Source organism: Lethenteron reissneri, chromosome 30 (genome assembly GCF_015708825.2).
Source record: "Lethenteron reissneri isolate LAM-NWPU_2019-01 chromosome 30, ASM1570882v1, whole genome shotgun sequence".
Classification (NCBI taxonomy): domain Eukaryota; kingdom Metazoa; phylum Chordata; class Hyperoartia; order Petromyzontiformes; family Petromyzontidae; genus Lethenteron; species Lethenteron reissneri.
In genome coordinates this window covers 13,452,789-13,477,326 of record NC_083808.1, presented here as the reverse complement: position 1 = coordinate 13,477,326, position 24,538 = coordinate 13,452,789, and the positions used below count along the sequence as shown (strand labels likewise).

Here is a 24,538-nt window from a genome sequence, read left to right as displayed (position 1 = left end):
TTTTGGTCTCATCTGACCACAACACTTTCACCCAGTTGTCCTCTGAATCATTCAGATGTTCATTGGCAAACTTCAAACGGGCATGTATATGTGCTTTTGTGAGCAGGGGGACCTTGCGGGCGCTGCAGGATTTCAGTCCTTCACGGTGTAGTGTGTTACCAACTGTTTTCTTGGTGACTATGGTCTCAGCTGCCTTGAGATCATTGACAAGATCCTCATGTGTAGTTTTGGGCTGATTCCTCACCGTTCTCATGATCATTGCAACTCCACGAGGTGAGATCTTGCATGGAGCCCCAGGCCGAGGGATATTGACAGTTCTTTTGTGTTTCTTCCATTTGCGAATAATCGCACCAACTATTGTCACCTTCTCACCAAGCTGCTTGGCGATGGTCTTGTAGCCCATTCCAGCCTTGTGTAGCTCTACAATCTTGTCCCTGACATCCTTGGAGAGCTCTTTGGTCTTGGCCATGGTGGAGAGTTTGGAATCTGATTGATTGATTTCTTCTGTGAACAGGTGTCTTTTATACAGGTAACAAGCTGATATTAGGAACACTCCTTTTAAGAGTGTGCTCTTAATCTCAGCTTGTTACCTGTATAAAAGACACATGGGAGCCAGAAATCTTTCTGATTGAGACGGGGTCAAATACTTATTTCCCTCATTAAAATTCAAATCAATTTATAAAAATTTTACATGCGTTTTTCTGGATTTTGTTGTTGTTATTCTGTCCCTCGCTGTTCAAATAAACCTACCATTAAAATTATAGACTGATCATTTCTTTGTCAGTGGGCAAACGTACAAAATCAGCAGGGGATCAAATACTTTTTTCCCTCACTGTATATACCTTGTTAGCTTTTAAAACTGCATTTTAAAGTAGAGAACTTATTCAAAGAGTACTTACTTTGATTGACAAAACGTAATGTAACCTTGACAACGCGATGTGGCGCGGGTGATGATGAAGAAGAGAACCGCGATTGTACCAGTGACGAGCTGCCCCTCAACAGGCAACATGTATCCGTTCTTCTGCTGCAGGATGTCGTAGGAGAAGTCGAACATGCTCTTCCCCGTCACCTCAACTCGGTACGGCGCTGCAGGGCCCAAGATGCGCGCGCGCCACTCCCCGGACTGCGGGGTGGCTACGCACAGCACGCGGAAACTCTCCGTGTCCACCAGCAGCTCGACACTTTCGTCACGCTCACCTAGGCAGTATACGGGGCAGTGCGGAGCAAATAAATACATTACTGAGTGAGCAAACACAAGTTATCCAACAGGAGGTTAAAAAACTTCCAAAACCACTCTGGTGATTAATAATTAGAGTAGACTAATGTTTCGGGCAATGGCCCTTCTTCAGGTGCTGTGAAGAAGAGCCAAACATGACCCCAAAGTTGTTAATGTGTGGCGTTTTTATTTTATTTGTGCACCACTCCCAATACAGTGTCACCATTCAAGTAACATCATTATTTGCCGAATGGTGCAAATAATAATGTAATAATTTTATATATTGGAACATTGACGTGAGAGCTGTTTAAAAAAAAACAATGCTCTTATCAAGTTATGAGAAAAAAATTGCACGGACTTATTTAACTGCCTATGCGAGTGCACTAACAGGAGGTGGAACCACAAGTGTCAAAGCAGAGATTAAATGCTTTAAAAAGAAACCGAACACTAAGTTACGCACTGATCTGTAATTGTAGGAGCGATGCAACATCTCTCGGTCAGGGCACACCTCAACAGTGACACAAAGGGAAATGTTGGCGAAGGGAAATGGAGGGTTGGCAATGAGAGGCAGGGTCACCGGAGGGCCGGTAGAGCTCCACGTCGAAGTCCACCGGGGCACGAACTGAAATGGCGAACTCGGCGAGTGTGGGCTCCACGGAGAAACGCACATCCCCGGGCGGAGCGGAGGAGACGCGCAGTAGCGTGACGGGCGCCGCGTTCAGGTCCAGCATCACGCTGCCCAGCACGCCGGGGAGCTTCTCCTTGGTGGTGAGTATGTACGAGCCGCCAGAGAATTCCGCAAGGATCTCAAACACGTTCTTCGTGGCGGAGCGCTCTGCATAGAAATTGATTGATGTGCGGGGACATGTCAGAGCGTAAGTGGAAGTGGTTGGATGTGTGAACCAAAAAACCTGTGCGTGCATGCAACACTATCTATTTTTATATTCTTGGTTCTTTCGGTAAATTCACGTAAAGTAACGAACAAAAAAAAACTATTTATTTTAGTTAACGCTTCATATGCACGTGTAATAAAATGAAAGCTGAAGAGTAATTTAAAAGTCAACTAACATATTTAATATATATATTTAACAGAGTTACTGAGGGCAGGCCCAAAGGCCTAACTTCTCAAGCAGTCAGCAACAAACAGCACCATCAAAGTTGGAAAGAGTTTAATACGTTGCTTGAATTTAGCAAGGTTGAGAGAGGTTGGGAAAGAGGCACAATGGTAGTGAATTCTTCACATTGTGGTGGTTGAACGTTTGGTAGACCCAGTCCTCAATATGGGTGGAGGAATCAATGAGTGAAGCTAAATGATTGAAGTTCATGGGAGTGGTTGAAAAAGAACAAATAAGTGAACGCATAAAGGAAATTAAGAAAGTCACGTGAGATTGTATGCGGATGCACGCACTGCACAACTGTACTTTGACGGAGGCTTCGTTTTCTGCGGTCATCATCTTCACAGTATTCCCCAGTGTTGATGATGTTCACCTTGGCTTCCTTTTTAGCAATCTCATCCTCCACCTTATCCCTTTCGCTTTCATCTTTTGCCCCCGCATCCGTGATCAGATACAGTCGTGAGCTGTGGGTAGAACCAATATTCGCGCTGCTAATAATCAACACATTGACAATTAGTGTAAATTGACACCCACACGTAAATATTAATCAAATTAACGTAACAATAGGTACAGATCTTATTTTATTATTGCGTCATGGTTTGTGTATGTACGTTGAAATTTTTTTGCATTGTATGTAGCCAACCGTGCTCATCAGAGGTGTGCGTGTAAAAATGGACACCGGTTGGTGAGCTGGTATGTTTACTATACAGTTCGGCAACTTAAGAATGATCCGTCAGCATTGACCGTATAGTGGTGCAGCGTCGCTGGCGTGGACCGTGGTGCAACGAATGAAATGCAGGGCACACTGTGTCAATTTCCCCCCACTTTTGGTAGCCAGCGCATTGTCCCCCAGGACCCCCCAGTGCAGTGGCTCCGCCTGCACACTCAACAGCTATGCCACTGGATCATTTTCTTGGAAATAACATTGCAAGTAATATATTTTATCAATTAGGTGTTTTGAGTCAGAGCTTAATATGTAATGCAACTCGTATTGTTGCACTGTTGTAATCTGTGGTAATGTTCTGACAAGCAAAGCTAGTGTCGCAATTCTGAACGGTTGATGACTGTAACTCTTTAACGTCATTTGTGGTTATCAATTAAGAACTTTACCGTGGAGAACAAAATTCCAGTGCTCTCATTATACCACTCAGGGCCATCTCAGGGCAGTCTCCTCCACCGCCAATTTTAAGGTTCTGCACTTCTTGCATAATGTCTTGCATGCTTTCCAATTTATAAACTGGCCCAACATCTACATGGAAAAGAGCACAGAATGCACAGGTAAAACAATCATAAATACCGTTTTTCTGAAGCAGTGTCACTCCTCTACCCAATAGGTGGATAGTGTGCTGTCAGAGGGAACTTGTGAATCTTTACTCATGTACCTGGATCACCAAAAGGCACGAGGATGTATGATTCTGGGGCATCAGGGCTGTTTTGTAAGGAGTCAGCTATTATTTCCATTTGTTTATGGACATTTTCAATGTCCTCTTCCATGCTTCCTGTGACATCAAGGACGAAGGCAAGCGAGTATCCTGGAAGATTAAAGACTTCCTTGAATTTCTCAAAACCCAAGGTTGACAGAATGCCCCAATCTGCATCGATCACACGAGACAAAACAGGTTTTTCATAGTCAAGAACATTGCATTCAATATGACCAATAATATAACTTATATGAATGGGAACGATGCATTTCAGTTGAGTAATGCATGTCGCGATCAGAATGCTGGTGGAAAGTTATGAGGAAGGAAGCTTGCTGCCCTGGTTAATGTTCAACGTTCATGAGCTGATTGGATATTCCACCCTCTGGAATGAGCGGAGTGCAAGTCCTCTCTACAATCATCACTGAATTTTAATTTTGGACAGGTCGAGAAGATTCTGATGTCACAGCACAAACCCTGCCTCTAGAAGCAGTCCACATAACAGCCCAGGATAGGTCTGACATGTTCTAATGCATGTGTCCATGTAAGTGTGCGTGTCGTGCGATAAGCAGAACGGCTCAAAGAGGAACATAACCATCCTGCAAAGGACTGAGTGACCTTAGACTTTGCGATCCCTCACCACAATGGGAAAGTGCAGCTTCGCCCCTGTCATTTATATAGATACACATGTGTCAGAGAAAGCAAGAGTGTGAACATTGGAACAGTGTGGGAACAGTATTCCATGGTTATCACAGTAACAAACAAGACACACACACAATATGCCAATGTCCACCTACAATGGTTTATCATAGGAATTGTCCTCCCTAAAACAGAGCAAATATATAAATAAGTACAGTTGTCTTTCTAGATGTGTCTTTCTCCACGTTTAGGCCTAAGTTAAATGACATGTGTCTTTATATCAGTAATGATAAACATTTAACAGATTTATAGTTATCATTATTATTATTCATTATTTTGGTTGTTTACCCAGGAAAGCTTCACCAATCCTCAAGACTTTTTCAGGAGGGTCCTGCCAATTTGTCACAGTGAGGGGGCGATTTTGATTCATAATCCCAATTAGGTAATTTCCAGAACAAGGGGAGAACATACGAACTCCACGCTGAAAGGCGCCCGAGTCGGTAATTGAACCCAGTGCGACCATTGCGCCACCCTGCCGGGAAATATTTAAATGTAAACATTAATGCCACGAAGTGCACACGTGTTGGGCAAGCATGGGACGTCATGTGCAGTGTATGCGGTGCCAGAACAAAATTTTACAATCTCCAGTGGTATAGTTTGGCCATATTTAGCTACTAAAGTTAGCAAATGTACACACAAGTGTTACAATAGATATCACAGTGGTAATTACATGACATAGTTAAGGCAATGAATGGTGAATAATTTATTTACTTGGTGCCACTAAGAAGTCGCGCGTGGCCTGCACAGCCATCTCCCCTGCACGTCCATGCAGGTTGTGGTGTGGCGATAGTCGTGGGTCCAGTGTCTCCTTGTTTATTCCACCTCGTGGGCTTACTTTCTGCCAGATGTCATCTTTACCACCGTGGCTGCACTTTCCTGTAGTGAAGCAAGTACAGGACTAAAGAATGAGGCAGAATACATCTCTCCATTGTTCTTATTTATTTTTTAAACAGTACAATTGATGTTGAGTAGCAATTTCTTGCTATAATGTAAACATTGTGATATTAAATGTATCGTCACTAACACTGAACGCCATGAGGATGCGTTCACCGATTAAATAATACTGTGCAGATTTGCAAATTAAATGTGTGTTAGTGCTCGGTATGTAGTCTCCAACATACATTTATGTCTGCCAGAGTAACTGGTATCAAGTACTGAGCGAGGTTTATGGGTGTAAATGTGAATTTTCACACCATTAGGTTTTCTCTGGCATTCATTTCCATGCTTGTAGCCGCTCGTTAACGGAGCGTTTGGCAAAACGTTCCAGGGGCAATCATAAACATCGCGGTCCCTGTAGAAACATAAAAACACAAAATTACTTACATAACAGCAAATTTATCGACCAGTTTATCAATGACAACACAGGCTCTATGATACACTGCCAAGTTTTCCAATCTATGAGAAAATCTATCAAAATTGGTTCAATGTTTGCAAACTAATGTACTTAAAACTGTCATTTGACACGCCTAAGTAATATAATTATGGGATATTCAGCGGAGACTTATGGTTTCCATGCTGGCATTCATTAATGTTGGAGTTGACTAATCAGTTTTGTGTTCATGCAGAGAAAATACATGATGCAACTACCTCAGGGTTGTTACTCTGGGATTTACTCAAAGCTGCATATATTTCATGAGCCGGGAACCTCACAACTGAAGTTAAACGGTGCAGCTTCCCCGCAGTAAAGTTAATACAAGAACAACAATGGCTTTTCTCTGCATTGCTCTGTTCATTACGGGTCCCAACACACGCTACCCACACGCAACAACGCTGTTAAAATCCGTGTAGGTGTACAACTCGCAATGCCACTGATCTTTGTAACTGCACTTGCAGTTTCCAGGCCCTCTAGGCTGGAAACCCAAGCCCTTTGGGCTGGAACCCCAGGCCCTCTAGGCTGGAAACCCAGGCCCTCTAGGCTGGACCCCCAGGCCCTCTAGGCTGGACCCAGAGGCCCTCGAGACTGGATCCCCAGGCTCTCGAGACTTTACCCCTAGGCTCTCTAAGCTGGATCCTCTAGGCTGAACCACCAGACCCTCTAGGCTGGACCACCAGGCACTCGAGACTGGACCCCCAGGCGAAAGTAGGGCATGAGACAGGCCCTCTTAGGCTCCACTGCCCCTTCTTTAGTCATCACCGCTTACGTGGGCCATGAGTTACTGATGTGCAATATGTGTTGTACTGTAATACAATGGCAAAGAAGGAGCACTAATTAATCCAGAAACATTGAGCAGGAAGATGAACGTCAACTTTGCATTGCATCGTTTAACTTGAGCTTTAACCTGCTGTTAAAGGCTACAACTTGCCACCGTGAAACTCTGTTGCTAGATTCTGATGTTAACATCAATGTGCAGATTGTCTGCGCAGCTGGCTTAGTCACCGAGCGAAAGACGACACGATGTGGACAACACGATGGGGCGATTGTTGTGGTGAAATCGACTCGTTAAGGCGATCGCCATTAACCACTATACCTCATTCATCACTAATGCCAATGGACCTTCATCGTATCATTGAAGGAGGAAATTTAAAGCGTTCGGGAAATTCTTGTCGTCATTTGATGAATAACGAAATCCCGCGCGCTCTATTTATGAGGCCCGACTAACAACGGGTTAAGAGCGCGCGTTATGACTTTGGAGACGTGTCTTGGAAATATAATGAAGTGAACATGTGAAATGCATGTGGGCTGAATAGGTTTACTGGGACTGGAGGTAAAATGAGCAAGGAAGGGTGTGGGGATGCCACTTGCATTTTATTTTTGAAGCAGTCGTTGCATGTGGCCTGCTGGATTGCTACCGTCTTAAGTTCCTGGGTTGGATGTCCTGTGTTACACAAACAAATTAACATGTAGGCTTTCATGACCAATATTATGATTCATAATTGAATTTTGGGTCAGATCCCCTGAGTAAAATACGTGTTGTACATCCTTGTCCACCCAACACAGCCCATAAATTAAGGTTGCCACGTGAAGAATGTATTACTGCTTCAGCACTACCTGCATGTTGGAGAGTAATTGTTAAATGTGCATGGATCGCTCTTCATCAACACTACCGGTCTTCTGAAGCTGTAATACATTGGCACGGTTAATCATATATCTTAATTAATTGGATGTGTCAGGTGGAGGAGGATTCATGACACACATTTTACTTTCACGATCCAGGACAAACATCTTTTATGAATAATAGAGAAAATATTTCGTGAAATTCAAAAATACAGATCTAATACACTTAACCCATTTAACATATTTCCCTCCATCAGTTATTAGCATGCATGCACTTGGTTGTAGTCATTGAAGTATATTCAGCATTATTGTCATGTAAAGTACAGTATTGAGTTCAAGGAGAGACAACATCACTGGCATTTGAAAAAGAGTACACAGGAGAATGTTGTTTTCATCACTCCCTCCATGGACCTGCGAATCGTCTTCAAGTGGAGATGACAAGAAGTCATCCGCACCCATCTTGAGTAGCCAATAGGGCCCATGATGAGTAATATAATAATATACTCATGTATCCAGAAGAGCCACAGTGAGTCGTATTGCATTACGTTTTTATTAGGATGTTTTCAGCTAACTACAGAGCATACATTATACAAGTGGGAGGAAAGTGGAGCACCCGGAAATGGCAATTAGTCCTCTTGCTGTACTGCCTTGTCCGGGCGAGCCAAGCTATGGCTCCCCAACACCCACGGGAAGGGAGTTCACAACGTACGTGTGATCCACCGACCCCCACTACCACCCCACAGTGCTGGGCTAGAGTCCCAGCAATATATCTATATATATAAAATCGTTCATGTCTGTCTGTCTGTGTGTGTGTGGACTTTGGCCCATACGCACTTTCATTGGACGGCGGTTGCCCCTGGCAACGGCTAGCCACGCCTTCGCCGCTTTCATTGGACCTGGCAACGGCTAGCCACGCCTTCGCCAAGGGCTGCAGTTTCATTGGACGGCGGTTGCCCCTGCCAACGGCTAGCCACGCCTTCGCCACTTTCATAAGCTCCGTATTTAATTAAATAATACCCATTACACAGTATTGTTGGAGCGCTAGGGGGGGGGGAAGGAACGCCACCCGTACCCTGCCTCTTCCAAGCCGACAATTTTAGGCGAGGCCGCAGGCTTTGCACGCTACTAGGCCTCGACACCCACCACGCCACTCTGAGGTAAATTTATCAAAGTTTTTCCTACTCTTCACTACACCCCCACCACAATGTGTGCTATTAATATTACTTTTAAACCCAACGCGCCAACAATCGATTACTTTAATGTTAACTGTACAAATACTCATTAAGCTGGGTGAGCGTACTGCCAGTCTATCATGTACACTGTAGCCTGCTTATTAAGCTCGGTGAGCGTACTGCCACTCTATCATGTACACTCTAGCCTGCTTATGAAGCTGAGTGCGTGTACTGGCAGTCTATAATGTGGACTCTTGCCTGGTTATTATAATCGATTCTTTATATGTTCTTTGTACAAACAGTCATTAAGCTGCTTGAGCGACTCCAGTTCGATTCCAACTCACGCCCACCACCGCTGACGATTATTTGAAACGGACCTGGCCCTCCCCTAGGTCCACTCGCCTCAAACGCGTAACTGCTGTCGTGTGTGAACATCGTCACTGGGGAGACAAAGGCGGCCGGGCATCGTGGATCCAAGTCCGGGTCATGTGTATGTGTGTTTGTGTTTATGTGTATGTCTGTGTGTCTCTATGTATGTGTGTATGTATGTATGTGTTTGTGTGTATGTGTGTGTGTATGTATGTGGGTTTTTTTGTATGTCTTTATGTGTATGTCTGCGTGTCTCTATGTATGTGTGTATGTACGTGTGTGCATGTGTTTGTGTGTATGTATGTGTGTGTCTATGTATGTGTGTGTATGTGTTTCTGTGTATGTATGTGTGTGTATGTATGTGTGTTATGTGTCTGTCTGTGTGTGTGTCTGCATGTATGTGTGTGTATTGTGTATGTGTTTGTGTGCATGTATGTGTGTGTTTGTGTGTATGTGTATGTCTGTGTGTATGTATGTGTGTGTATGTGTGTGTATGTGTTTGTGTGTATGTGTGTGTGTGTTTACGCTCGCATTACACAAATGTGTTGCTGGCCTAAGGCGTTCCTCGCACAGCATTGCCGCTTTATTATTTCAGTCGCTTACTGCCTTACGCACCCTGAAAGTCGTGTGTGTCTGCAGCAAGCGCGTGTATGTGTACCTATGGACGCGCGCGCGTGTGTTGTGTAGGGGGAACGGTACTGTAGTGCTTAGCGTGCTGTCTGTGTCTGTGTGTGTCTGTGTGTGTGTCTGTGTGTGTGCGTGTGTGGTGTGTGGGGAGCGATAGTGTAGTGCTTAGCGTGCTGTCTGTGTGATGTGTGTGTGTCTGTCTGTGTCTGTCTGCGTGTGTCTGCATGTGTCTGTGTGTGTGTCTGTGTGTGTGTCTGTGCGTGTGTGGTGTGTGAGGAGCGGTGGGTGTAGTGCTTAACGCTACGCTGCGCTACCAACCCGGCGAACCGAGTTCGATTCCCGCTCACGGCCACCACCGGTGACGATTATTTGAACCTCCCCTAGGTCGACTCAGCCTCAAACGAGTAACTGGTGTTGCGTATTAACATCGGCACTGGGGAGACAAAGGCGGCCGGGCGTGGTGGATGCAAGTCCCGGGCGAAGCCGGGTCATGTGTATGTGTGTATGTGTTTATGTGTATGTCTGTGTGTCTGTATGCATGTGTGTATGTATGTGTGTGTATGTATGTGTGTGTGTATGTATGTGGGTTTTTTTGTATGTGTTTATGTGTATGTCTGCGTGCCTGTATGTATGTGTGTATGTACGTCTGTGGATGTGTTTGTGTGTATGTATGTGTGTGTCTATGTATGTGTGTATGTGTTTCTGTGTTTGTATGTGTGTGTATGTATGTGTGTTATGTGTCTGTCTGTGTGTCTGCATGTATGTGTGTGTGTATTGTGTATGTGTTTGTGTGTGTTTGTGTGTTTACGCTCGCATTACACAAATGTGTAATGCGGGTCTAAGGCGTTCCTTACACAGCATTGCCGCTTTATTATTTCAGTCGTTTACTGCCGTACGCACCCTGAAAGTCGTGTGTGTCTGCAGCAAGCGCGTGTATGTGTACCTATGGACGCGCGCGCGTGTGTTGTGTAGGGGGAACGGTAGTGTAGTGCTTAGCGTGCTGCCTGTGTCTGTGTGTGTGTGTCTGTGTGTGTGTGTCTGTGTGTGTGTCTGTGTGTGTGCGTGTGTGCTGTGTGGGGAGCGGTAGTGTAGTGGTTAGCGTGCTGTCTGTGTGTGTGTGTGTCTCTGTCTGTGTGTGTCTGCGTGTGTCTGTGTGTGTGTCTGTGTGTGTGTCTGTGCGTGTGTGGTGTGTGAGGAGCGGTGGGTGTAGTGCTTAACGCTACGCTGCGCTACCAACCCGGCAAACCCAGTTCGATTCCCGCTCACGGCCACCACCGGTGACAATTATTTGAACCTCCCCTAGGTCGACTCTGCCTCAAACGAGTAACTGCTGTAGCGTATTAACATCGCCACTGGGGAGACAAAGGCGGCCGGCCGTGGTAGATACAAGTCCCGGGCGAAGCCGGGTAGTACAGCTAGTTGTATTTTATTATTATTAAGCTTGTTTATGCAGGAAAGCCTCACTAAGATTCAAGACGTTTTATTTCAGATGGGTCCTAGCAAGTTTTTTAAATTATGTGCGATGTTGCCGCTGTGTGTAATCCCAATTAAGTAATTTGCAGGTACATTTTCAGCATCGGGATGTTGTGCCAGTACTAGCTCTACTGTTTCTTTACAAACCAGCTACATTGTACGAGAGAACCTGGAGGAAACCTATGCAGAACAGGACCTTCATTCTGTGAGGCATGTTACCGCTGTGCCACCCTGCCACCCAGACACTCGTTTGTAGACCGTTTAGCTTCACTCTGGCAGAGACCTTCTGTAGTGAACTTACCGAATGCATGGCAGGGCTCTGTGTGTCCGAGTTCGATCCAATTGGTGTTGGAATAGAACTGTTGTAGAACATGAAGTGCCATCCCCAGGTATTTTCGCGCATCTCTCAAATGACTCTTTATTTTCTTGGATGACTCCACGTATTTAAGCATCTGGTTGCGAAACTTATTCAGCTCTTTCCTTGCTGTGTTCACCATTGTCACACACAAAGATGAATAATCAATAAAATAAATCACGTCACAAAAATCCAAGCAAATGTCTCTACACAGGTGAAAAAACCAACGCCCGCCGGGTGCCACGAGTGATGTTTTTGTGCAGGGCTGTGCACTGTGGATACCACGAGAGCTTCCTCATCTCCCGTTGTAGTGACAGGCATGCTGTACAAATACTTTAAATAAGATAACATACACTTATAAACAATAATTTCAAATATTCAACCAAACTTAATAGGGTTACCTCCTTGAAAGGCTTCACAGTGCACGTTCAAGAAGGTATTATTGGGGAACAGCGTCTCAATCAAATTGTTTCCTCTTATAATGTCCTGTATGGCATCCAAAAATGATGCCGGTGACTTGTCACCTGCCAATGAGAATGGAACATGGACACAATAAGCAACTCACGTTTAAAACGTATACAATACAAGGCACTGTAGATGCAAAATATTTTTAAAAATCTTAAATTAAAAATGTTTTTCATATACTTCAAGATATTTAGTTTGTTTAACTTTTAAGTTTGTATAACTTTGCAATGAACTTATCTAGAATGGTTAAATGTTTTTATTTACTTGGCGCCATTTCAAAACAGGAAGTTGGTGCCGTTGCATGTGTAGTGGTTCACACGAGGGAGGCAGAAACTTCGTTGGAGGCAACACGTTCATTTCACAATACGCCCTAAAACACGAAGGGGTAAAACTACCCTTCACCAGCTACCCTAGGGAGGTATCTCCTCTGTGCTAGCTAACCCTGGCTCACCCTAGCTCACCAGAGCTAAGCCTAGCTAACTCTAGCTCACACGGGGTGGCTATCCCAGACTGGATCCTGGCTCGAGTTCCGGTCCTGTAGTCGGGCAGGTCTTCTCCGGGTGACGGCTTCTGTCTTCAGTCTTGCAACAGCCCCCAGACCCATTCAGGGGTCCGGCTTATATTGCCAGTCCCGGGGCTGTTGTAGGCTACAAGATCACCTTCCATGAAGAAGAATGGGACAAGATCATTTTGACGGTCACGGAACATTGAAACCCTAACATCACCTGCCAGGAGATTTCACTGCTGCAGTCTGGAGCCCAACAGCTCTGCCTTATTCTTGGGTAGTTCCAAATCCCTGACAAGGTCTTTCAGTTCACCTTGTGTTATGAGGTGTGGTTCAGAGGAGGAGGATGATGGGAGAAAATTTGGGTCATGTGACCTTAATGGTGTAGGTCCAGAAGTTGAATCCTCTTCAAGGGTCGTATATACTGACCCAGTAGCATATCTTGAAAACGAGAGCCAATCAACAATTTTAAGCATAATTTTCATTCTCAGTGACCCATAAATATGAAAGTTGGATTACATTTATTTCGGAAGTATTCTGGCTGTAGACCATTGTAATTTAAATTTGCAATTGCGACTCGGAGGCACGAGGAGGAACCAGAGACAGGCAGGGAGGCAGTAACGCGATGAGCTTGTGCCAATAATTACCCCAGATGTTATCAGCCAATTAATGAGTGTTTAAACGTGGGAGTAAACTGGAGATAACCCACGCACACAAAAGGGGAAACACTATATGCTATATCTATGGGACCTTTTTGCCAGTATCCAAGATGATGAAATAATGAGAAGAGGTTTTACCCTTTCTGGTAATAAAAAAGGTGTCAAGATGTTCAAACACCAAATTGATACCTATTCTTACTTTTTCAACTCGAAACTATACAGACAGAACAAGTGGATTTCACATGCTTTGATGTACCGCCATTTGTTGTGGCGGTACATCACACCATTTGCGTACGATACACCAACCCGATCTGGTACCTCAAGAGTGCTGGATGATGACAGGCCACGCACATTGGGGCAAAGTGAGCTGCGAATATGGAGCCCGCTCGGAAGCGTGCAGAGCCGCAAAACGTTGAGCAGCACTGCACTCGGGCCTCCTACTATAAAACCAGGTAAGGCCCACTTAGCTATACAGCGCTCTTTCAGAAGCGACCTGGCCACAACTGATAGATCTACGAACTTGGCTTATCATGTGGACATTTATTGCAGCCAAATAAATGCACGTTGATTCTAAATGTGGAGGGGAAAGCCGGAGGACCCAGAGAAAAAAAATCTATGCGACCACCGGAAGAACATGCAAACTTCAAATATACAAAAGGCGTCAGGGTCGGAATCGGGATCGAACTCATGACTTCTTATATACCAAGCGAGGTAGTTAACATCTCGCCACTGCAGCGCCCCTACAGCGCCAGGTGACAATGCCACGCGTGATGCACGCGTGAGTCGCACGCCGCTTGCCTTTGTTGTACTTTTGGAAGAGCCTTGTCGGCGTGAGAGGTTTGAGCGTCTCGAGGGAGCCAGGCGCCAAGTTGTCCTTCCGTTCCAGAAAGAAGGCCACGGCTCGCAGCACGCCCTGCTCCGTGATGCTCTCGTCCGTGAAGTCGGCTCGCACGCCACCCAGGGAGGCAGCGTTCGGGAAGAAAGCGCCCGTCCAAGGGACAGCCACGAGCAGCAGCAGTGCAGCCAGGGCGCGAGGCCCCATGGTGCACTACACGAATAGCTCAGTGGACTTTATCTAAGATAAAAAAAAAGTTTAGTTTTACTTGTATATATATTTTAAGTTATTTACCTTTTCTATGATTTGCACTCCTATCATGTGTTTGTATTGTTTGTTGATGTAACGTTATGCAAAAGAGCATTAGAGCTCATCGGATTCCCCCAGTATGAATAACGATTTTGATTCTGATACCCACTACGTAGACCTCCCTTTCGACGAGGTCTCGCTCTGTGCTACTACTGCACGTAATGTGGAATGTTATGGCCACGTCAATCAACTCAACTCCTCCCTCGTCCTCCTACATAAAGCACACCCACCCCTATCCCACTGGGTTATGGCTCTCGACTGGAACACTCGTTCCATGTCTATCTGTATGTTGAGCTTCTTTCTTGCATGAGCACAGTAAATCCTAGACGCAGTCGGGTCAAGCCAAATGTTTCACTTCCGCACGGGAAGAGTCGGGGCAGTTTGTAACGCAGTGTTCCAGGACAGATTCACGCAGGAAATCACAGCGGGGGGTGGGGGGGTCATATAGAGGGTGTCTTGCCGTGGTGTAACACAATACTGCACTGTATACTTTACACATCTCATCAGCCACTCGGAGTGCATACATTCAGCAGCATTGGTTCAACACGAGCAATTGCAATCCGGAGGACGCTGGGTTCGATTCCATCTCCTAGTTGAAACAATGGGGCAAGTCTTTTAAAATCCTCTCACACCACCGCCTCTGTCCACCCAACTCAGTATTCCAAGAGCCGCAATGCGTGTGAACACGAGAAGGGGGCCCACGATTAGGGGGCCCTTAATAACTAACGGTCACGACGCAGTCCTTAAAGAGCCGCACGCGGCTCCGGAGCCGCAGGTTGCCCGACCCTCTGGTGTGGGTGCGTCGGCCTCTTCCGAGATGTCTGGCCAAATCGACTATACGGGGGGGGGGCTCTCTGGAGCTTCCGCCAGCAGTGGCGTGAGCCAGCAATTGCAGGGCTCCACATTTACCCTAACGCAGTGACTATCTCCACCATGTGTAGACAATTCACCATCTCTATACCCACAGGAGCAATACCGTACAGAAACCCATTGCGATACATTTTTAGTCATAATCTAATCTTTCAGCGGCACTTGTTATGCAATTTTGGGAAGAACATCTTACCCCACAGTTAGTTCTAAAGAAAAGGCATTGAATTACGCTTGATAATGCATCTAAACACATCATGTGCGGTAATTGGCGGAATGTTAATTGTAATTTGAATGCATTTAATCCCCCCGTCCACCCTGTCATTTTTAAGAAGAGTGCACGGACAGTGTTGATGGGGGTGGGGGGTGCGGAGATGCTGAAGCCATCCAACTCGGTGGGAATTTCTTATTGTTCAGTCAAAAAAGGCCGTGTAATGTGCCCTCGTTGTTGCAACAAAAATGTGACAAACACAATAAATCATTGTCGGGAATGTTGAAATGTGTTTACTTTTACAAAACACGAGTCCCACCTTTTGTGCGCAGTTCAAGGAAGTGAGCTATTAAACTGTTTTTAAAGTAACGCCAACTGAGCTGTATAGCTCATTTTCAGAATCGACCTGGCCACAAATAATAGCTCAGCGAAGCGGCTTATCACGTGGAAATATAAAGCAGCCAAAATACTCTAAAAGCACATTTCTAAATGTGGAGGGAAATCCCCGAGGACCCGGAGAATAATTCATGCGACCATGGGGAGAACACACAAAGTCCAAATATACAGCAGGCGTCAGGGTTGGGAGCGAACCCACGACCTCCTTTATAACAGGCGAGATAGTTAACATCTCGTCACCGTGACGCCCATGAGCTACCAGTTTGCTCCATTTAATCACATTTTCTGGACAAAGTTAGATTCTTAAAGCAATCATTTAGCTTCATATTTGCTTTGTCATTCCTTAAATGTGTTTAGTTAAAAAACGGTTTGCAGAATGCATGAGGATAGAAATAAAAAAAACTCCTCTAATAATAAAAGTATCACAGTCTTAACTAGGCTTTTTTATTGAGCCCTATTGTATGACAGTCGGGACAATGGGACCGTTCTTGTGCTCAGTTTTATGACAACATAAGTGTGTCACTGTAACTGCCCTGTGTCATAGCAGGCAACACTGTACTGTATCCACTGAACACAACAGTTCTCATCATCAGGCACACACTTGTGTGTGTTTCGCTCTTTATGAATTTCGACAAACGATCCACCTCCCTCTCGTCAATGTTTTCCACCTCAGTTACCACAATAACTGCCCGATATATGCATACTCGGATTTGTTCTCTATTTGTACCCCTCCGATATCTTCAATTCAATCAATTGTTTCGTGAACTTGTGCCTGTACTTAGTTTTGCTCATACAGCATTGACGGTATCTTGAGCCCAGCTTTGCAGACTTATTTATTAGGTTATTCAGTCGTTTCGCACCTGATGATGATTGCATGTGTTGCAATCGAAACGTCGTGAGAATTTTATTGTTTTATTTTTATTATTCTATTATTTCCTTCTATGTGACTTTACCGAAAGAACCAAGAATATACAGGTAGTTAGTTGATTTCCATTTGTTATACTGATATGTCATTAGCAAATCTGAGATGTTTCATTTTTGATTATTATCATGCCTTTGTTTTACAATAATCAAATTTTTTTAAAGAAGTCACTTTGGAAGCATTTGTTTGAATTGTATTTTGCTACTTTCTTCGTGCAATAAGTGTCGCTACTCCATTAAAACAATGATTTGGCGATGGATTATATCTACATTGGAGAATCTGGTAAACACCTCGGTGATAGATTTGCTCAACGTCTTTTGTCACATCGCCGGGCAGACGTCCAAACGGGTGGCTCGTCACTTCAACAGCGGGGACCACAGTGCCAGCGACGTGTTGGTGAGTAGCCGTGTCTTGATCTCCGGTGGGGAGCGGTAGTGCTACAGTTAGCGCACTGCGCTATGAACCCAGCCACCCGAGTTCGATTCCCGTTCACGGCCAACACCAGTGACAATTATTTGTACCGGTCCTGGGCTTTACCCTAGGTTGACTCAACCATCTTGAGTACCTGGTGTGGTGTATAAACACCGCCACTAGGGGACAAAGGTCGCCGGGCGTGATGCTGGCCACCCACCCCCTCTTGTGCTGTACTGGCCTTCATGAATGCTCGCTAAAAGCACTTGTCCTTACAGTCTTGTAAAACTATACGGGGATCTTTATCTTGATCTCTGGTGGAAATAAAAATACCATTCCTATATGTATGCCTCACTTTTTATTGCAGAATTTCCCACCTCAGGAATATTGGGGGCACGTACATTGAATTATGCCTTGTGCTTGCAAGAACACATTTTCCTAATTACTTTTAATATAGTTTATTTAATAGTAAATACTTTTGGATTATTGGTTTGTCCATTATCCATTAGCTACTTATAGTGTACATTATTTATTTAGAAACTGGCTAGCAGAAAACATTTTACAAAAGGTAATTCACATCAGGGCCCATGGTGTAAAGTGCAGTTATCATCTATTTTCTACCAATATCTCTGGCCTCTTCATTACGTGCTATCAAGTTGGGGCATTGCCCAAAATGTTGTCTATTATATGGGTATTCCTTTTCAAGGCGAGTATTATTGATGATTGTGTTGAGCTTTTCTATTTTTCTAAAACAAAATTATTATTTAAAACTCATGCTCGCAAACACAACCCTTCCTCAGCAGTTTGCTTTCAGGGTCATCTCTGCCTGGTACTTCACGTGGTCTCAGGAGGAGCGAGGGGATAATGCCAACGCCAGTTGCAAGCGATTATGAAATTCTCACTTGTAACCTTCATCAGCTAGACGAGACCAGGCGATTGTGTGTTTGAACGCGATTCTAGGTGGATTCCCGCCATGGCAGTAGAATGATGACAGGCATCTCTTACAGATGACAAGCTGATGGTCAGTAGACAGATCAGCTACAAAGCAGGTCCTGGTTCAAGGACATGGGCCAGCATCCACTGTTCCCTCACTTGGTCGTCCTACAAAGCTCAAAGTTCATTTAGTAGGTATAGCCCTGTGAGCCATGCGGCTCTTAAGTTAGGTGCAACCGCAACAAACAAATATGAACACAGAACATCTTAAAGCGACGACGCGTAACAGAAACATCCTGGAATAAACCAGCAAATATTTTTTTTAAACGTATTTAAACGCTGTATGCAAAAATCCCAATGTGGTGCAAGTCAACAATAACAAGCATAAGACAATTTAGATTAACCATATGTTTTCGAATCACCAAAATAAAACTATAAAAACAATGTAACAACAGTAATCATAGGAACTGTGATTCAAATTTTTACAATAAACAAGACACATAGCACGTACGACCAAACTTGCAGCCATAGCTGGCAGCATGACACTCCCAGTGTATGATGTGTGAGTGAGTCAGTGGTAATGTTGAGTGAGTGTATGATGTGCGAGTCAGCTTATGATGTGTGAGTCAGTGTATGATGTGTGAGTCAGTGTATGATGTGTGAGAAAGTCAGTGTATGATGTGTGAGTGAGTCAGTGGTAGTGTGAGTGAGTGTATGATGTGTGTGAACGTCAGTGTATGATGTGTGAGTGAGTCAGTGGTAGTGTGAGTGAGTGTATGATGTGTGTGAAAGTCAGTGTATGATGTGTGAGTGAGTCAGTGGTAGTGTGAGTGAGTGTATGATGTGTGTGAAAGTCAGTGTATGATGTGTGAGTGAGTCAGTGGTAGTGTGAGTGAGTGTATGATGTGTGAGTGAGTTCAGTGTCGGCTCCCTCTGCTCGCCCCTCTTGCCCACCACAAGCGGCCCCGCCAGCCGCTGGGAGTGCGTGCCTCATGCGGCCATCTTCTTTTTTCATCACGCCCCCCCCCCCGGCTCCGTCGCCCCCCCCCCCCCGGCTCCATCGCACCCCCCCCCAGGCTCTGTCGCCCCCACCCCCCCCCCCGGCTCTGTCGCCCCCCCCCCCGGCTCCATCGACTCCCCCCCCGGCTCCCTTGCCCCCCCCCCCGGCTCCGTCGGTGTGTATTCATGATGTTGTGTGTATGTGCCGATGTTGGAAAAGTGAGTAGGTGATTACAATCCCATGCGCTCTACAGAAGTCTAGCAGCTTCCTATCGCTGTTATTGAGCTGATCTAGCTCACGCCTATTAATCATTCCGGCCCAGGTGTCTACGTCACCCAATAAGGTGATTAACTTGAGAGGCCACTTTAACCAGCACCTGGAATAGGTTATGAAAGACATCTGACTTATCGGCCATATCTGCGTCCCTCCACTGATGCTCATCTTTGCTGGGAGCATAAGGCACGACGGCCATTCTTCACCTCCTGTTAACGGGGAGGTGAGCCCACATAAGCCTGGAGACTTGCCACAAAGCTCCCCACGCCCACTTCATCATTTTGTTCGGAAGCAGAAACACACTGTTGTTGTTTGATAGCCAGGAAACTGGGTGATCAGGGACACCTTTCGTTCTGCCTCACGGCAGGTTTAGGGGTGGGTGTACACAGGGATTTCCTGTTTGAATGTAGAATTTGGTCATGTGACCAGGAAGTTACGATTTGACATCCTGTAAGCCATGCGGCAGGGTATTAGCCATTACACAGAGTACAAAATGGTGGCACAAATAGCGTCCCAGTGAAGACAGGTGCAACTGTTCATTGTGGGACTTTAAGAAGCATTGTCTGTAAGTTCGTTTATGGTCTTATAATACTGGGAATGCTGTTATAATGTTAGAATGGCCGTTATAATGCTGTTAAATTGTTATGATAAATATGAGGCCTAGTTAGCAACGAAGCCTGCCACTTGCCTTATTGTAAATGTTACTTATAATTGAATAAGTCGAGTCAGATTTGTATCCATGTAACCTTATTGCGATCTTGAGAGCACGGATGACGAAATATCTCATCCACAGTTCAGTGTTATGTGTAGTGCTGTACATTTTGGCTGAAGTATGGTGATTACACGATGTGCCCTTAACACAGTAGCTTATTATCTTGTATAGCTATTCAGTACTAATGTCGGTGCCTGGTCCATCCAGGATCTATTGTTGAGTTTCATGTTATCTAAGACAATGTTATGATGCTGTAGTGTTCATTAATTGTATTGATATTTCCAAGTATTAAGAGATGCTGTATTTGTGCTGTGTTTTTCCATCAGTTTTACCTCGTTCAATTAATTAAATACGTTTGGAGTTGTATGTTCGCCCTGGCTCTGAAGGTTTATTGAATGTGAGGTTATCTACTCGGATAGTGGTGAAACGCAGCGCACAGTGAGGCTGAGACACCTTTATATTCAAACATTAAACTGTTTTTTATTTTACCAGGTAAGGTCCACTGAGCTATGTAGCTTTCTTTCAGAAGAGACCTGGCCACAAATTATAGCTCAACTAGGTGGCTTATCACGTGGAATGTATAGCAGCAGCTAAATACTCTATATGCATGTTGATTCTAAATGTGGAGGGAAAACCCGGAGGACCCGGAGAAAAATCTACACGACCACGGGGGGAGAAACACGCAAACTCCTAATATACAGGCATCATCAGGGTCGGGATCAAACCCATGACCTCTTGTACACTAGGCGAGGTAGTTAGCATCTCCCACCCTGGCATATTTTCCCCCGCACACCCTGGGGTATTACTGTAGTTGGAGACATCTTTTGGCATAAACAAGAATCACCATTTCACAGCCGGAAAGGGAACAAGAGCAATACAATTGTCCGTTAATGGTCCTTCCTGTAAAGGCTTCCTGCGAGCAGAAAAAAACAAGGCAGTTAAGACAAAAAAATATCTAGATATGTGAATCTAAATAAATTCTAAAACGAATTCTGAGTGAACCAAAATAACGAATTGATTTCCCCTTCTAAAATAATAAAAATAAAACATAATAAAACAATTCTCACGACGTTTCGGCCACAACGCAAGCAGCCGTCCTCAGGTGAAAACCAGGTCCGTCGAGGCGACAGAGTCTGAATGAAACAGCACACGAGCTTGGAGCATATATATAAGCTGGGCGCATTGACAAATGAATTTGCATATCAAAAGGAATTTAGCATATTTATGGGAAATGCAAGAATGTGATTAGTCCTGCATATGCATGTGCATTATGCAGGATTAACAGCATCAAAGGGAGCTGCAGTTACTGCTGCTGCTGAAATTACTGCTGCTGCTGCAGTTTCTGCTGCTGCTGCAGTTGCTGCTGCTGCTGCAGTTGCTGCTGCTGCTGCACTTGCTGCTGCTGCTGCACTTGCTGCTGCTGCTGCACTTGCTGCTGCTGCTGCACTTGCTGCTGCTGCTGCAGTTGCTGCCTTATCCATTTTAATATAACACTATGTATTATTCTACCCACCCTAATGTGTATCACACTGCTATATGTTTACTATACAATTACGGCACCATACATTACTCTGCACACTGCACCATGCCAGTGAGTGGAACGCGGTCTGAAAGTCACCGTAAACGTGAATACAATCAGTTAAGATCCGAAATGGTTTATTACGTCCTTCCAATGATTGCTAAGCCAGAATCCATCTTCTCGGTTGAAATTGTCTCTGTGTTTGTATATGTGGATCGCCTCATGAACGAATCTCTCATGATAGCCAGATGGCTTGCAGAGAACCTCTGTCTTGGAGAAGTCAATGTCATGTGAGCCCACTGAATTGTAACAGTGATCTGCCACGGCTGAGGTGTTTGTCCTACCGTGTTTCAGGTCTGCCTTATGTTCACGGATGCGGTCAGAGACATGTCGTTTGGTTTCTCCAATGTAACTGCTACCACAGAGGCAACTTAGTTTGTAGACGCCAGGGTACTGTATGTCTGGAACCACATCTTTTACAGACGGGACCAGATCACGGATTTTATGTACTGTGTTGAATCGGACCTGGATCTTGTGTTTAATCAGGATTTTGGAGATCTTTTTTGTGACCCCAGCAATGTAGGGTAAGGTGATGGTCTTGAAAGGCTCCTGAACAGGATCCTTCTTGATGGTTGGAGTGATGGCTTTGCGGATTGTGTAGTCGGAGTAACCATTAGCCTTAAGAGCTTGGCGTACGTGTTTGAGTTCACTGGAAATGTGTTCATGGTCGGAGATGCATTGGGCTCTATGATATAGAGTCTTGATGAGGGAATTCTTCTGGGATGGATGGTGGTGGGAATCCGGTTTTAGATAAGCATCCGTGTGGGTGGCTTTCCTGTAGACAGAGTGGCTCATTGAACCATCAGGTCTCCTTTTGATTAGGACATCCAAAAAGGGTAGCTTGCCATCATTTTCGACTTCCATGGTGAATCTGATGGCTGGGTGTATGGAATTGATGTGGTCGAGAAATTGGTCTAGAGCAGGCCGGCCATGTGGCCAGATGACATCTGGCCACATGGCCGGCCTGCTCTCATCTGGCCACATGGCCGGCCTGCTCTCATCTGGCCACATGGCCGGCCTGCTCTAGACCAATTTCTCGACCACATCAATTCCATACACCCAGCCATCAGATTCACCATGGAAGTCGAAAATGATGGCAAGCTACCCTTTTTGGATGTCCTAATCAAAAGGAGACCTGATGGTTCAATGAGCCACTCTGGCTACAGGAAAGCCACCCACACGGATGCTTATCTAAAACCGGATTCCCACCACCATCCATCCCAGAAGAATTCCCTCATCAAGACTCTATATCATAGAGCCCAATGCATCTCCGACCATGAACACATTTCCAGTGAACTCAAACACGTACGCCAAGCTCTTAAGGCTAATGGTTACTCCGACTACACAATCCGCAAAGCCATCACTCCAACCATCAAGAAGGATCCTGTTCAGGAGCCTTTCAAGACCATCACCTTACCCTACATTGCTGGGGTCACAAAAAAGATCTCCAAAATCCTGATTAAACACAAGATCCAGGTCCGATTCAACACAGTACATAAAATCCGTGATCTGGTCCCGTCTGTAAAAGATGTGGTTCCAGACATACAGTACCCTGGCGTCTACAAACTAAGTTTCCTCTGTGGTAGCAGTTACATTGGAGAAACCAAACGACATGTCTCTGACCGCATCCGTGAACATAAGGCAGACCTGAAACACGGTAGGACAAACACCTCAGCCGTGGCAGATCACTGTTACAATTCAGTGGGCTCACATGACATTGACTTCTCCAAGACAGAGGTTCTCTGCAAGCCATCTGGTTATCATGAGAGATTCGTTCATGAGGCGATCCACATATACAAACACAGAGACAATTTCAACCGAGAAGATGGATTCTGGCTTAGCAATCATTGGAAGGACGTAATAAACCATTTCGGATCTTAACTGATTGTGTTCACGTTTACGGTGACTTTCAGACCGCGTTCCACTCACTGGCATGGTGCAGTGTGCAGAGTAATGTATGGTGTCGTAATTGTATAGTAAACATATAGCAGTGTGATACACATTAGGGTGGGTAGAATAATACATAGTGTTATATTAAAATGGATAAGGCAGCAACTGCAGCAGTAGCAGCAAGTGCAGCAGCAGCAGCAAGTGCAGCAGCAGCAGCAAGTGCAGCAGCAGCAAGTGCAGCAGCAGCAAGTGCAGCAGCAGCAGCAAGTGCAGCAGCAGCAGCAACTGCAGCAGCAGCAGCAACTGCAGCAGCAGCAGAAACTGCAGCAGCAGCAGTAATTTCAGCAGCAGCAGTAACTGCAGCTCCCTTTGATGCTGTTAATCCTGCATAATGCACATGCATATGCAGGACTAATCACATTCTTGCATTTCCCATAAATATGCTAAATTCCTTTTGATATGCAAATTCCTTTGTCAATGCGCCCAGCTTATATATATGCTCCAAGCTCGTGTGCTGTTTCATTCAGACTCTGTCGCCTCGACGGACCTGGTTTTCACCTGAGGACGGCTGCTTGCGTTGTGGCCGAAACGTCGTGAGAATTGTTTTATTATGTTTTATTTTTATTATTTTATTACTTCCCTTCTACGTGACTTTACCGAAAGAACCAAGAAGATGAATCCCTGCAGTCACGAAAGCTTTAAATCGAAATAGAATTGATTTCCATTGTAATGGACAGGGAATTTAAACTAGGGGACAATGTTAAATAAGCCAATGGAGAACAAGCTAATTACAACGTTAAAAGCAAGGTTAAGAAATAAATGGATATATAAAAGAGAAAGAAATTGCAAGCCAAAGATAGAATCCACAGTGCTGTAAAACCACAAGCAAAGGAATGAAAAAAATAAATTAAACAACGGTAAATAATGGATCAGAATTTTTTGTATGGACACATGGAATACAATGACGGCTGAGAAGTACACGAAGAGGCACAAGTGAGATGCACGCTGGGATTCACACCGAGACGGAAAGAGGAAAACCTGAAGTTGACTTGCACAGGATGGGACTGATTAATAGAATAGCAGCCAAAGGACAAAGCCCAAGATGCTGTGTTCGCGTGAGGGGACGATGGTT

The 24,538-nt window shown here is 44.9% G+C and overlaps 1 protein-coding gene across 3 annotated transcripts in view; it reads right to left on the bottom strand.

Moving 5' to 3' along the window:
* LOC133349543 (von Willebrand factor A domain-containing protein 7-like) overlaps positions 1-14,598 on the bottom strand; it is a 30,234-nt gene extending 15,636 nt beyond the window's left edge. The window contains exons 1-11 of one of the 3 annotated variants that reach the window (XM_061563097.1): positions 13,867-14,598; positions 11,841-11,963; positions 11,386-11,568; positions 7,192-7,264; positions 5,642-5,739; positions 5,160-5,324; positions 3,714-3,923; positions 3,442-3,580; positions 2,638-2,795; positions 1,794-2,051; positions 979-1,197 (exon numbers count right to left, since the gene is read on the bottom strand). In XM_061563097.1, the coding sequence (XP_061419081.1) occupies positions 979-1,197; positions 1,794-2,051; positions 2,638-2,795; positions 3,442-3,580; positions 3,714-3,923; positions 5,160-5,324; positions 5,642-5,739; positions 7,192-7,264; positions 11,386-11,568; positions 11,841-11,963; positions 13,867-14,110 (1,870 nt within the window). In that variant the 5' untranslated portion in view covers positions 14,111-14,598. The remainder of the gene's footprint in view (positions 1-978; positions 1,198-1,793; positions 2,052-2,637; positions 2,796-3,441; positions 3,581-3,713; positions 3,924-5,159; positions 5,325-5,641; positions 5,740-7,191; positions 7,265-11,385; positions 11,569-11,840; positions 11,964-13,866) is intronic. The other 2 variants (XM_061563096.1, XM_061563093.1) reach the window with 2 other exon arrangements.
* Between the last annotated feature and the right edge of the window lie 9,940 nt (positions 14,599-24,538).